This window comes from Dermochelys coriacea, chromosome 2 (genome assembly GCF_009764565.3).
Source record: "Dermochelys coriacea isolate rDerCor1 chromosome 2, rDerCor1.pri.v4, whole genome shotgun sequence".
NCBI classification, from domain to species: domain Eukaryota; kingdom Metazoa; phylum Chordata; order Testudines; family Dermochelyidae; genus Dermochelys; species Dermochelys coriacea.
This window is the reverse complement of record NC_050069.1, coordinates 141,782,197-141,794,968: the sequence shown is the minus strand read 5'-3', so window position 1 is coordinate 141,794,968 and position 12,772 is coordinate 141,782,197. Positions and strand designations below refer to the sequence as shown.

The following is a 12,772-nucleotide window of genomic DNA, read 5'->3' as shown; positions in this document are numbered from 1 at the left end:
TGCCATACTGTCAGTGGAGGTGGCCTAGGTGTAAGTAAGAGAAGAACATGGCTTTGCATCCTCAAAGCACTTTATAAAAAAACTAATTCTCACAGCACCCCTGTGAGTAAGGTAACTACTATTATCCCCATTTTGCAGATGAGAAAAATTAAGGCAGAGAGATAAGACAGAGATTTTTTAAGGGCAGTTTATTTTGCCAGTACATTAGAGAAATACACTTAGAAGCTAAGCTGTTCTCTCGTGTACATATTTTTAAAATATTTTAAATATTTGCTCATATTTTTAAAAATATATTTTATTTACTTGACAAGAACTGCAAAATTTTAGAACTGTATTTTTCATCAGAGAAAGGCATCATGCAGAGTTTGCACCTGTTAAAGTGTGCAGATGATTCATAGGATATTGAGGGACATGTGTGGCAAACACAGACAAAATCATATTATGGCCTATTAACCATGAGGAGCTCCATTATGGCTCACACAAACCTAAGATGAGCTGGGGAAGATGAGAGAGGCGGATGAAGTGCACTATCCAAGTGCAGGTGCCTACAAGTATTATACTGGTAAAAGGCACAGTAGCTTCAGAGATCTGAGTGAAATGCAGGGAAACATCCCTTGTTACACCAGTTCAACGGTTGTAAGTCTGCACTTCTCCCAGCACAACCATTCCAGCCTGCCGAGGTATTCAGATATATACTCTCTGGGTTCACTTCTACTACCTGCATCACTACCACCCTTCTGCTGTCCTGTGCTAGTAATAAGACTATGCTTGGTCTTGTGCTCTCTCCCACCTCTGGAAAAAAAGGAGAGAAATAAGAACACTATGCCTTTAACAAGATGTAAAATAAAACATTCACATTGAACAGCAAGATATTAATAAGATGGGACATTATCTACTTAAAAATTACACACTATAAACTAAGTAAATATGCCACTAAGAGAAAAGGATGATGATAGATAGATAGATAGATAGATAGATAGATAGATAGATAGATAGATAGATAGATAGATATAGTTTGGAAGCTTTAAGTACTGCAGACTCACTAGTCAAACCCAATGGACCGATAATGTCCATGCCACTATAATATAAGGAAATTACAACGTCCAAACATTTCAATATCATGAGTTGGTGTACTGATGGGATTTAGAGTACTTTGAAAGGTGGGATGGCAATAAAATCAAGTGATGGATCTAACAAAGGGCTCACATACATCAGTAGAACAATTCCAGTCATAAAGAAAAGACTGAGAGTATGACATGAGCTCCGAAAGACAAACTTTTCTCTTTCTTAGAGTGCACTGCAGGTTTTTCTGTAGCACACTATGAAATGCATTTGATAAACAGTGTGTGTCAGGCTATGTAGTGAATAATAAAGATCGAACATAGAAAGCAATCTGTTGATCAGTGAACCACATTTATCATACGGTAACCTGAGTCAGACATATGTCACCCCATTTCCTCCCCAGGCCCTAACCCTTTCAGGTCACTTACAACCACTCTCTTCAGTCTACACCAGTTGCCAGTATATAAAAAGGCACAATTCATAGTCTTGGTGTTCTATAAAGCTGGTTTTCATAATCTAGAACCCAGGAACTTGGACAATAACCCCCTTCTCTCCCTAAGTCTTTGTCCAAGAGTTACAGGCCTGGGAAGGGATGCTCTCCTGTAACCTTGGCCAAGCTGGAAGCTAGACATTCTTGGTTAAGAGTTGTTGGTTCTGAAGCACTCTCTTCAAGCAGGTTGCTGGGATCCCATGTTTTCAGTTTTTAGGGCAGCAGTCTTAATCTTTAGCTATGTTTGCCCCCTTTCCCCCATTCTCTGTTTGTTTTATGTTTGTTACCCTTTCTTATGGCTATTTTATATGCAAAATGAGAACTCATCCCTTTCATTTGGAGGGATGGTATGGGTGAGCACCTGAGGCTTGGCCTGAGTCCATACCAATTGTCTTGAATTGTGTGCATGCTTGGGTTGGTTGGATCATCCCTTTGATTTTAATATTTCATATTGGTTCATTGTTCTGCACTTAGATGACTATTGATAAATGCCTGTGAGGATATGCCATCTCCTCAGCAATAAGAAAGGGAAAACAGAATAGATATCCTGTTGGAAGAGAGAAAGATACAGCTAGCACTGTCAATTGCAAAATTATCACTTTAGGGCTACAGCTACTTGATTCTGCCAGTTTAATGTGTTGGGAAAGGAACACTGGGGAAAAAATTACAAATGGACATCCTTGCAATGCGGAGTGTTAATCAGGAAAAGGAAGTCATCAAATAACTATTCCTGGGGTAGTGCCTGCTTCGGAATTCTGTCTATCACCAGTATATCACACTGCCTTATACATTTTAAAAAATAAAAATGTACACACACACACACACACACACACACAGAGTAATTTTCTTTGCACAAACATACACAGACTGAGGATTATATTCTTATTGGCCTCTCTCATAACACTGTAATACCGCCTTTCACTATTATTAAGATTTATAGTAAAGCAATTCTGTTAATATTATGATAATCCTTAAAACAAACCAAATGAATATACTGTAAGGACTTCTGCAGAAATATTTTAGTTTATCTTAAAGAGCCAATGTCTTATACTTTTATTGCACTTTTATTAAAGCATATATGTTAATTGCCACTTATCATAATGAGATTCTTTTTACTACAGGGAAATAAAAGCTTTACAAAGATAGGTTTGAAAATATACCACAGCTCTTTGTAGAAAGTGATGCAAAATGGGTTTTGATGGTTCATAGTGGACACAGGATGTTTTGCTTCAGCCTACTTCTCCTTTGTACAATGAGGCTTATGATTTAAGAACTTTGAAAGTAGTGAGTCAGTGCTTTCATTCTCTGTGTGGTGGGAAATTAATCCCAACAGAGGTAATCAATCAGAACTTTGACTTTGAAAGTAAAAGCAGAGCAGGAATGCCTCAGGATATAAAATTTAAATTATGCAATAGCTGGCACAATCAGTAACTGTTTTGATTTGTACCTGGACAGTTAAAAAAAGTAATGTGCCACTACCAGTTATTTGTATTTTTAATGCTATTTACATTTTTAAATTATCTATTTTAGTTGTCACATTTTTCACCAGTAAGTGCTGGGGAAAAAATTAAAAAGTCATAAAAAGGGGTCTTTTGGATTATCACTCTATAGTATTCTAGAAAGTACAACATTTTTGGTAAACACACCATTTTTGTGTGTGTTCATTGGATTTTCCAATGTATTTTGTATAAACAGTTTAAAGGTGCTGTTTGAAACATATTTATTAAAAACAGCATACTATAAAAATGTAAACAGTAAAAACTCAATATCATTCACTGTGACATGGAAATGGATAATATATCTATGGGACATCATATCTATGGGATATTACATTTTATTCTAGTTGAAGTTAGTTTTGATTGCATTGCTGAACTGTTTTTCAACATGACTGTTGCTGTTACTACATTGTTCTGCCAGCCCCTTCATATAAATGCCTATGATGTTCAAAAGTTAAGCAATGTCACAAAACAAAGGAAAAAATAAACTGATACTCTGCCCATCAATGACATTATAGATAGGGAAGTCATAAGTGAGCAAGACCATTGTTACAGCAGAACTTGCTAATATGCACTCAGCCAATCTACACAAGGAACTGTGTTTATTCATTTGTTAATTAATTTGCAAAATTCAGTCACTCCCTGTGGATCTCACCACTGTGCATGTGAACTAGCAAGGTTCATGTACAACTCAGTAGTGTAACAGTTGAGATGGAGTATTATGCTATGCGAGTAATTATTATCGCTTTAATGGGGTTTTACTTTTTATTCAGACAAAATTAAAAATCTCTTATAAAAACTTGCCAAAAAAAATAAAGAATTACAATTAAAGCTGAAATGCTCTCTAAACAGATATGCTCTCTTACTAACTCCATGCTGTCTAAATATATGAGATCCTTATACATACTAGAATTCATTAACCAAAGTTCATTTTTACTTTAACAAAAAGGATGCAGTTTCTTTGCTTTTGTGTATTTAAGGACATTCGTGGGTAGTTTAGGTGTAAAGATTTAGGTTTTGTAAGAAAAGATTTTATAAATCATAGTAAGTGATTTTTATTTCAAATTTCAGTGAAAATTGTTTTTATTATTACTTAAAACATAAACATGACAGAACAGTCTTCAGCTTGAAGTGAAAATAACTGTAGTCAAATCAGTCTAGTTTCACCATCTAAACTTTATAAAGTGCAAAAATGAGACAAACAGCATATATGCTGAAAATTAAGTTTGACTTTTAGAATGCATTCCATTTTACAATGAAAGTTGTTATTAGCAATACAGACCAGTCCATTCTTAATATATGATTATTAACTTTATGGTGCCTCTGTAAATGGGACTATTAATGCTATTTCAATGTGGTTTATTGTAGTTTAATTAAAAAGATTTATCTAAAGTTTTATTTGTCTTGGTACTACAAAGTAAAATTGGATGGAAACATCTAAAATTGACATTAAATATTTCAGAAATATTAGAGTTGGTTCCTGAACCCTGTGGACTTCTCCATATTTAGTTTAGAAGTTTCCTCCTTAGACTTTAACTAAAGTCTACACTACCAACTTATGTCGGTATAATTACGTCGCTCAGGAGTGTGGATTTTCCACACCCTTGAGCGACACAGTTATATTGATTTAATCCCTGGTGTAGGCAGCGCTATGTTGATGGCAGGGTTTCTCTTGTGGACACATCTACCGCTTAGGTAGCGTCTTCACTAAGTGATACAGCAGCACCGCTGCAGCACTGTAAGTATAGACAAGCCCTAACCTTGCAAGGATGCCTTAGGCTCTCAGATAATGAAGAATCTGTTTTATGTAAACTATTTTTTCATTGTTCATTCAGTTCTTCCTATTTTTTCCAGCTGCAGAACATAAGTTTTGTTTATTAAGAGAAATGTCTAACATGATGAGACAGAACCTCAGCTGGTGTAAATACGACTAGCTCTATAGAGCTGTACCAGTTTATACCAGCTAAGAATCTGGCATGATATTTTACAATATATGAGATAAAAAAGAAATCAGTAGCCATAAAAGTAATCATGAATGCAGATATATTTATTTTAAATAATACTTTAGTATTTTTTCTGTCTCGGACTCCTGTAGCTTAATTAAGACTAAACAGTATTTTATGACAGTTTGTGGAGGGGGAAAACAGATGTTGAGCTAAACATTTCATTTGGCAAAAGTTGGCTCAGAAACACATATGCAAAGCTGAAGTAATAGTAATCCAAGCTTCACAATGAAAACATTGGAAAAATTCCCAAATACAGCAGTGCTAGCTAATTTTTCCTCTTAGTTTCAGATGAAAATTCTACCAGAATAGAATATGAAACATTTAGGAAATTATTTTATATTTCAGAAATTCTGTTTGTTTATCAGAATCACACCTCTGTCCATTTTGCCTACAGACATATCTGCATGTGCCATAAACCAATCAGAAGCTTACAATATGTAGATATTACAGTTTCCTTCTTTTTCTTTCAGTTTAGTCCATTAGTGACCCACTGACACATCTGACAGATCATACAGATTTAGTACCAGAAACTCAGTTGATCACAAATTTTCTTAACACAGCAATAGATCACAGTGTCATGGAAGTCCAAGACCTATTAGATCATCCAGTTTATCCCTTGAGCAATCAAAGATTGCTCCCTACCATACATTTTCTGGTGTTTGTTCAGTCTAGCTTCAAAGAGCCCAAACAATATCCCTGTGAAGTCAATTCCACAAGGTAACTCAGCTCCCCATCAGGAGACTTTTCTTGATATTCAGCCCAAATTTTGTTTCATAATTTCATTCATTACTCTTAATTATACCTCTGTGTACTATGTTAAAGGATTTCTGTCTTTTCTCCGTGTTTCTTCAAGTATTTGGGGTGTTTTGTCCCGCTGCCCTCATTATTCTTTTAGCCAAGCTTTTAATCTTTCCTCATAAATCAATCTGTCCAACTCTCCTGGTATTTTTGTTGCTCTTCTCTAAACTCCCTCCAATTTGTCAATAGGTTTCTGGTAATGTGGTGAACAGGGGCAGGTTACTAAGGCATTTTGCCCATGGAGGGAGGGGAATATACCTCTTACAGATCAGGACACAGTATGCTCAGCAGTGCTCCTTACCATTGCTGCTAAAAGAGTATTACATTTCCTGTTCTAGTGCTGCTATTAGTGGCAAGGAGCCTAGCAGTGTTCCCAAACCATGATTCCTGAGATTCTAGAATGCTACTCATGGAATTTAAACAGGATCTGTGCAAAGAATTCAAGGGATGCTGGGTCTGTATTATCTGCTGCTTCTGTGAGAGTTCCTGGTGCATGGGGAGAGATGTCCAACACCATTCCTCCTCATCTTGTTGCCCTTGTTGCCAAGAAGGCTAACGGCATTTTGGGCTGTATAAGTAGGGGCATTACCAGCAGATCAAGGGACGTGATTGTTCCCCTCTATTCGGCATTGATGAGGCCTCATCTGGAGTACTGTGTCCAGTTTTGGGCCCCACACTACAAGAAGGATGTGGAAAAATTGGAAAGAGTCCAGCAGAGGGCAACAAAAATGATTAGGGGGCTGCAGCACATGATTTATGAGGAGAGGCTGAGGGAACTGGGATTATTTAGTCTGCAGAAGAGAAGAATGAGGGGGGATTTGATAGCTGCTTTCAACTACCTGAAAGGGGGTTACAAAGAAGATGTACCTAGATTGTTCTCAGTGGTAGCAGATGACAGAACAAGGAGTAATGGTCTCAAGTTGCAGTGCGGGAGGTTTAGGTTGGATGTTAGGAAAAACTTTTTCACTAGGAGGGTGGTGAAGCACTGGAATGGGTTACCTAGGGAGGTGGTGGAATCTCCTTCCTTAGAGGTTTTTAAGATCAGGCTTGACAAAGCCCCAGCTGGGATAATTTAGTTGGGGATTGGTCCTGCTTTGAGCAGGGGGTTGGACTAGATGACCTCCTGAGGTCCCTACCAATCCTAATATTCTATGATTCTAAGATCTTGTACCCCTGTCTCTATCAACATCTGTGTAAAACAGGCCAGAACTTCATCCTTCAGATTAAATTAATCACTTCAACTTGAGAAACTGAGTTTTTCCCCAACTTCAAATTACTTTGATTCCTTCTTGCTAGACTAGTTGAAAAAAAATTGGGTAACAATCTTTTTCTTGGTATATCAAGCTAATTTTCATAACACTGACTTCTATTTGAAGCCAGAGCACTTTTACTCAAGGATATCACACCCTTTCATTTTTATTTACAAATAATTTAGGTCTAGAGCTGGGCGATTATGACATTAAAATATTTACGAACAATTGTTTGAGTAAAATCCATACAACTGGCTTTGACTGTGTTTGTACCTCCTCCCCCACCCCCTTAATTTGCTTTTCAGAACACTACCATGTGACCCAGGTAACCAATCAAATAACACAATCTGTGACTATGCAAATAACGAATACTTGAAGCAATAGCTGCAGTCAGTAGCTCACTAGTAATTTACAGCATGAAATACATTTGCAAAAGCTACAATATAAATCCCTGTTACAAAAAAAATGTAAAAATCACAGCCTGTTTATGATTAATTCATGAAATGAAAAATAGTAGATAAACAAATTTCTGCCTATGTAAAGCTTACCAAGTTGTATTTACATCTGTGGATGTCAATATTCCATCTCCTATATTCTTATTGAAATTAGTATTCATATAATTCCATGCATTACATTGGAAGGAGAAGAGAAACAAAACAGGCTACAAAATAAGGCTAGAGCACCAAACAAAAGTAAACAAAATCATTTTACAAAAGGAACAAGTTTGACAAGTTTGGGGGGGAGGGATAGCTCGGTGGTTTGAGCATTGGCCTGCTAAACCCATGGTTGTAAGTTCAGTCCTTGAGGGGGCCATTTACGGATCTAGGGCAAAAATTGGGGATTGGTGCTGCTTTGAGCAGGGGTTTGGACTAGATGACATTTTAAGGTCCCTTCCAACCCTGATATTCTATGATTCTATGACATTTGCCCAGCATATAACCTATGCCGGTGCTGATCATTACAGTGATAATGGTGTATTTTCCACAAAGATTACATCTTTTTAAACCATATGTCCAACACCACTATAGTATAGTACATATGCTTTCCTTCAGTCCAATATATTTTTCCTAAATGTATTTTTTGCAATCAATCTCATTCTTCTCTTATATTTCAAGATCCTCTACATCTTTTGTAAGGCATTGAGAAGGTATTATTACAAGGCAGAATTTTGTTGCATGAAAAAGTCCTTCTGTAGTATCCCCGTCAAGAATTCAATACCATAGAACAAATGTCAGTATTTAGTGCCCTTCTAGGTGGGTAAATTATGTTAGTGTGATGACATTTTTTCTGTGTATGCCAAGATATATATATAAACCTAAAACACACAGTGCCTGTTGTCTTCTTCTCATTCAAACATATGGTGTAGCATCAAGAGTTAAGGATAAGGAGACAGCAGCTATACCCACATCAGAAGTGGGTCACTAGCATAATAAGCTGGTACTAGAAGCAGTAGTGTCCCTGATGTGCTACACAATTAATCTGTTCTTGGCCTCTTGGACTAGTGAGGCAGTTACTATACAGATAGTCAACATGTACCGAGTACAGGCAGTCAAGGCTATGAACCGTTCATTTCTATTGCGAAAGAAGGAAAATCTTGCCATTATATCTTATGTATCTTGTTGGTCAAACGCCTCCCTAATGACCTTGTTGGGGACACATTTCTGATTGTTCCTGTTGCTTAATACCATGCAACAAAATCACAATATCTACCACAGAAAATCCTGTACAAATGAATACAGATTTTAAGAAGTCAAATATTTGTGAATAAAAGCTTAATTATGTAACTTCTCAAGAGTCTGATTTCAACTTCAAAACCATTTAACTTACAAGAATCATAAAAACCCCATAAAATTACTAATGCTTTGCACCACAAAACCAAACAAAAACAACCAATCAAATTAAGAGGTGCTGTTAATACCTCCATCTCTGTTATTGTCATAACTGAAGACAATTCACCCCTTAGAATGCTGCCATCAAGCACATACTTTTTGATTTACAGTATACCTAGAGAACTCAATGATGACTATATTTTATATTTATATGTACACAACCATGGAGTGCATATGTGTCATAGAGGCCAATATTTTCTATGAAGAGAAGGCAGCAATAATCATTTATTGAAAATTACACTGCTAATCATTCTGCTGTCATGTACTGGCAGAGCTTAGATACAGTATCTTCAGATGAAATATAGATCTGAGTATGTTCTATCTCTCAATCATGGTTATTCTCATAGCCTTGCACTCAGGTGCCACTTTGCACATTATTAAACATTTATAGAAGAACAAAATTTCTCCTTGAATAGCAAAGGAAAACCTAAGCCATCACAGTTATGATTCAAAGACTCATGGTGCCATAGTTGTAGCATAATTTCTTTTCATAGTATTTCACATGGAGGCCCTAGCAAGGGTAGATAAATGTATGTATTGAAGACCATCTTGTTTTAAAGAAGAGCTCACAAGAACATGTTAAAAAAGGCATTAAAACAGATAATTCTAATTCAAACAAAGAATCTTTTGTAGGACAAATGACAATTTTTGTTTCATTTTTTAATAATACACCATAGTTGAAATACAAGTAGACTGCAGTTATAACCCTTCTTTAATAACATGTAATGGTAGACAAAATAAGGTTTCACCCACCTTGGATCTTTCTGAATGCTATCAATGGAAGGTGACCTAGCCAAGGTCCCTTCAGGTGGGATGGCTGGCCCAGATTTGCTGTATGGTGATTCAACAGAAGGACAAAACTGCAGCTGTCGGTAGGGGTCTGCGTAATTGGAGGCTGGGCCTGCAGCATAGCTGGCCCTCTGGAAGGTCGATGTTGCATTCTGTGTGCCGTGCTGACTGCCTGTGCGCTGTAAGGGTACGGAGTCGACACCAGGGGAAGATGGGGCTACGACAGGAAAGTAGGGACAAAGTAAAAAACTGAGGACCTGTTCACAGAAATGGTTAACCAGGTCTAGGCAGAGGAAAAAAAATACACACATATAAACAGGGGTTCGAAAAGAATGAGAAAAAAAAGAACACTGTCATAGTTGAAAGCAGTAAATAACTGTCAAGTGAAAATTCTAAATAGCATGCCACTCATAGACTAAACAATATTTAAAATGCTTACACAGAGATTAGGTAGGTTTCAGAGTAGCAGCTGTGTTAGTCTGTATTCGCAAAAAGAAAAGGAGTACTTGTGGCACCTTAGAGACTAACAAATTTATTAGAGCATAAGCTTTCGTGAGCTACAGCTCACTTCATCGGATGCATTTGGTGGAAAAAACAGAGGGGAGATTTATATACACACACACAGAGAACATGAAACAATGGGTTTATCATACACACTGTAAGGAGAGTGATCACTTAAGATAAGCCATCACCAGCAGCGGGGGGGGGGGAGGGGGAAAGAGGAAAACCTTTCATGGTGACAAGCAAGGTAGGCTATTTCCAGCAGTTAACAAGGATATCACCAGCAACCACACACCACAAAACAGAACCACCAACCCAGGAACCTATCCTTGCAACAAAGCCCGTTGCCAACTCTGTCCACATATCTATTCAGGGGACACCATCAGAGGGCCTAATCACATCAGCCACACTATCAGAGGCTCGTTCACCTGCGCATCTACCAATGTGATATATGCCATCATGTGCCAGCAATGCCCCTCTGCCATGTACATTGGTCAAACTGGACAGTCTCTACGTAAAAGAATGAATGGACACAAATCAGACGTCAAGAATTATAACATTCAAAAACCAGTTGGAGAACACTTCAATCTCTCTGGTCACTCGATTACAGACCTAAGAGTGGCTATCCTTCAACAAAAAAGCTTCAAAAACAGACTCCAACGAGAGACTGCTGAATTGGAATTAATTTGCAAACTGGATACAATTAACTTAGGCTTGAATAGAGACTGGGAATGGATGAGTCATTACACAAAGTAAAACTATTTCCCCACGTTATTTCTCCCCCCCACCCCACCCCACCCCCCACTGTTGCTCAGATATTCTTGTTAACTCTGGAAATAGCCTACCTTGCTTGTCACCATGAAAGGTTTTCCTCCTCCCCCCCCCCCCTCGCTGCTGGTGATGGCTTATCTTAAGTGATCACTCTCCTTACAGTGTGTATGATAAACCCATTGTTTCATGTTCTCTGTGTGTGTATATCAATCTCCCCTCTGTTTTTTTCCACCAAATGCATCCGATGAAGTGAGCTGTAGCTCACGAAAGCTTATGCTCTAATAAATTTGTTAGTCTCTAAGGTGCCACAAGTACTCCTTTTCTTTTTTAGGGATTAGGTAGAAACACTTCTTTGAGATGGGCTTTGAATTGCTTACATCATATTCAAGAATGAGTTAATCTGAAGTTAAAAAAATATTCAAGCAGCAAAATCCCAATGCAAGTTTTGTATGCATCATGAGAAGAGCATGGGAGTAGTTGAGCTAAATTTCAACAGCTCTAAGAGTCTCATTCTGCAGTCTTTACTCAGCTCAAACTCCCACCAAAGGAGAGTAGAACCAGGCTTTAAAGTCTGGATTGAAAATGATTACTGTTAAAGATGAAACAAATATAGGGATTACTTGTCATCCCAGTTTTGGCGTCCCAGTTCCTGTAAAATATTCAACACTCAGCCCTGCTTGCATTAACAATTTTTCTTGATATCACTATAAACAAGACTCAGTCCTTATCTGCTACTTCACCCTGAAAGAGAATTACACTATACACATTTGTCTCTACCTGTCTAAAAGGGTAATGAAATGTACTAATGACAATTATTGTATCAACAGTTCAGAGCATCTTAACTAACAGATTTAAAGTGACTCAGTGATTTTGCACCTTAAAAATCTTGTTAGTCTGCTTCAGAGTCCATTATCTTTTTATTATACCACTACAGTAAAACACACTTCAATACGCCATGTGTACTGGGTTCTTAGCAGCAGCAATTTTAGACCCAAGTTCTGCAGTACTGATGATGTCAACTAGATTCTTGTTGTAAGGACTGTAGGATTAGTTCCTATATGACCTACTGGCCCTGAAAGAAGTACAAATAAAAAACCACTCCTGTTTATGAGAGAGTTCTGAGCAGCAGAAAAAGTAAATGCACTGTAAATGAGCTCATTATGGGCCCAATGTTGCTCTTATCAAATAAACAGAAGTTCTGCCATAAATGGCAATGGGTCCAGGCTCAGGATCATTTGATTATGTTAAAATCATAGGTCTATTGGTGAACATGCATCCTCAAATTCCAGGTCTCATAGTAATTTTCCCTGTCATTTCTTTTGATACACACATTTACATTTCAGATGCATAATTACAAATAATTTGTATACTTCATGAAGTTCCATGAAACAACTTTAAGGGTTTCATATTGCAGTATATGTAAAAATTAAAAACGCAGTACTCAAAAAGTAGTTAATAGTGCTTGTATGATAGCAACCATCTAATACTAGTACTTGTCAAGGTTAAGATACTTTTTCCATCCAGAGTATGTCTTTTAGTATCTTTCTGTCTTTTATTAGTTTTCCTTTTTTTTGTACTTTTCATTTTGATGTATATGAACAGTGAGTTGAATCACAGAATTTATGTTATAACAGTTATGATGTCATAATATTGAAAATCTGTTGGTTAACAAACATAAAAATACAATACTATCAAGTTATGTTAGTCTATATGAAAATAC

General features: G+C 37.1%; 1 protein-coding gene across 14 annotated transcripts in view; it reads right to left on the bottom strand.

The window, feature by feature from the left end:
* CTNND2 (catenin delta 2) overlaps nt 1-12,772 on the bottom strand; it is a 1,224,220-nt gene that overhangs the window by 428,974 nt on the left and 782,474 nt on the right. For all 14 annotated transcript variants that reach the window (XM_038392622.2, XM_043508458.1, XM_038392619.2 and 11 more), the window contains one exon: nt 9,745-9,997. In XM_038392622.2, the coding sequence (XP_038248550.1) occupies nt 9,745-9,997 (253 nt within the window). The remainder of the gene's footprint in view (nt 1-9,744; nt 9,998-12,772) is intronic.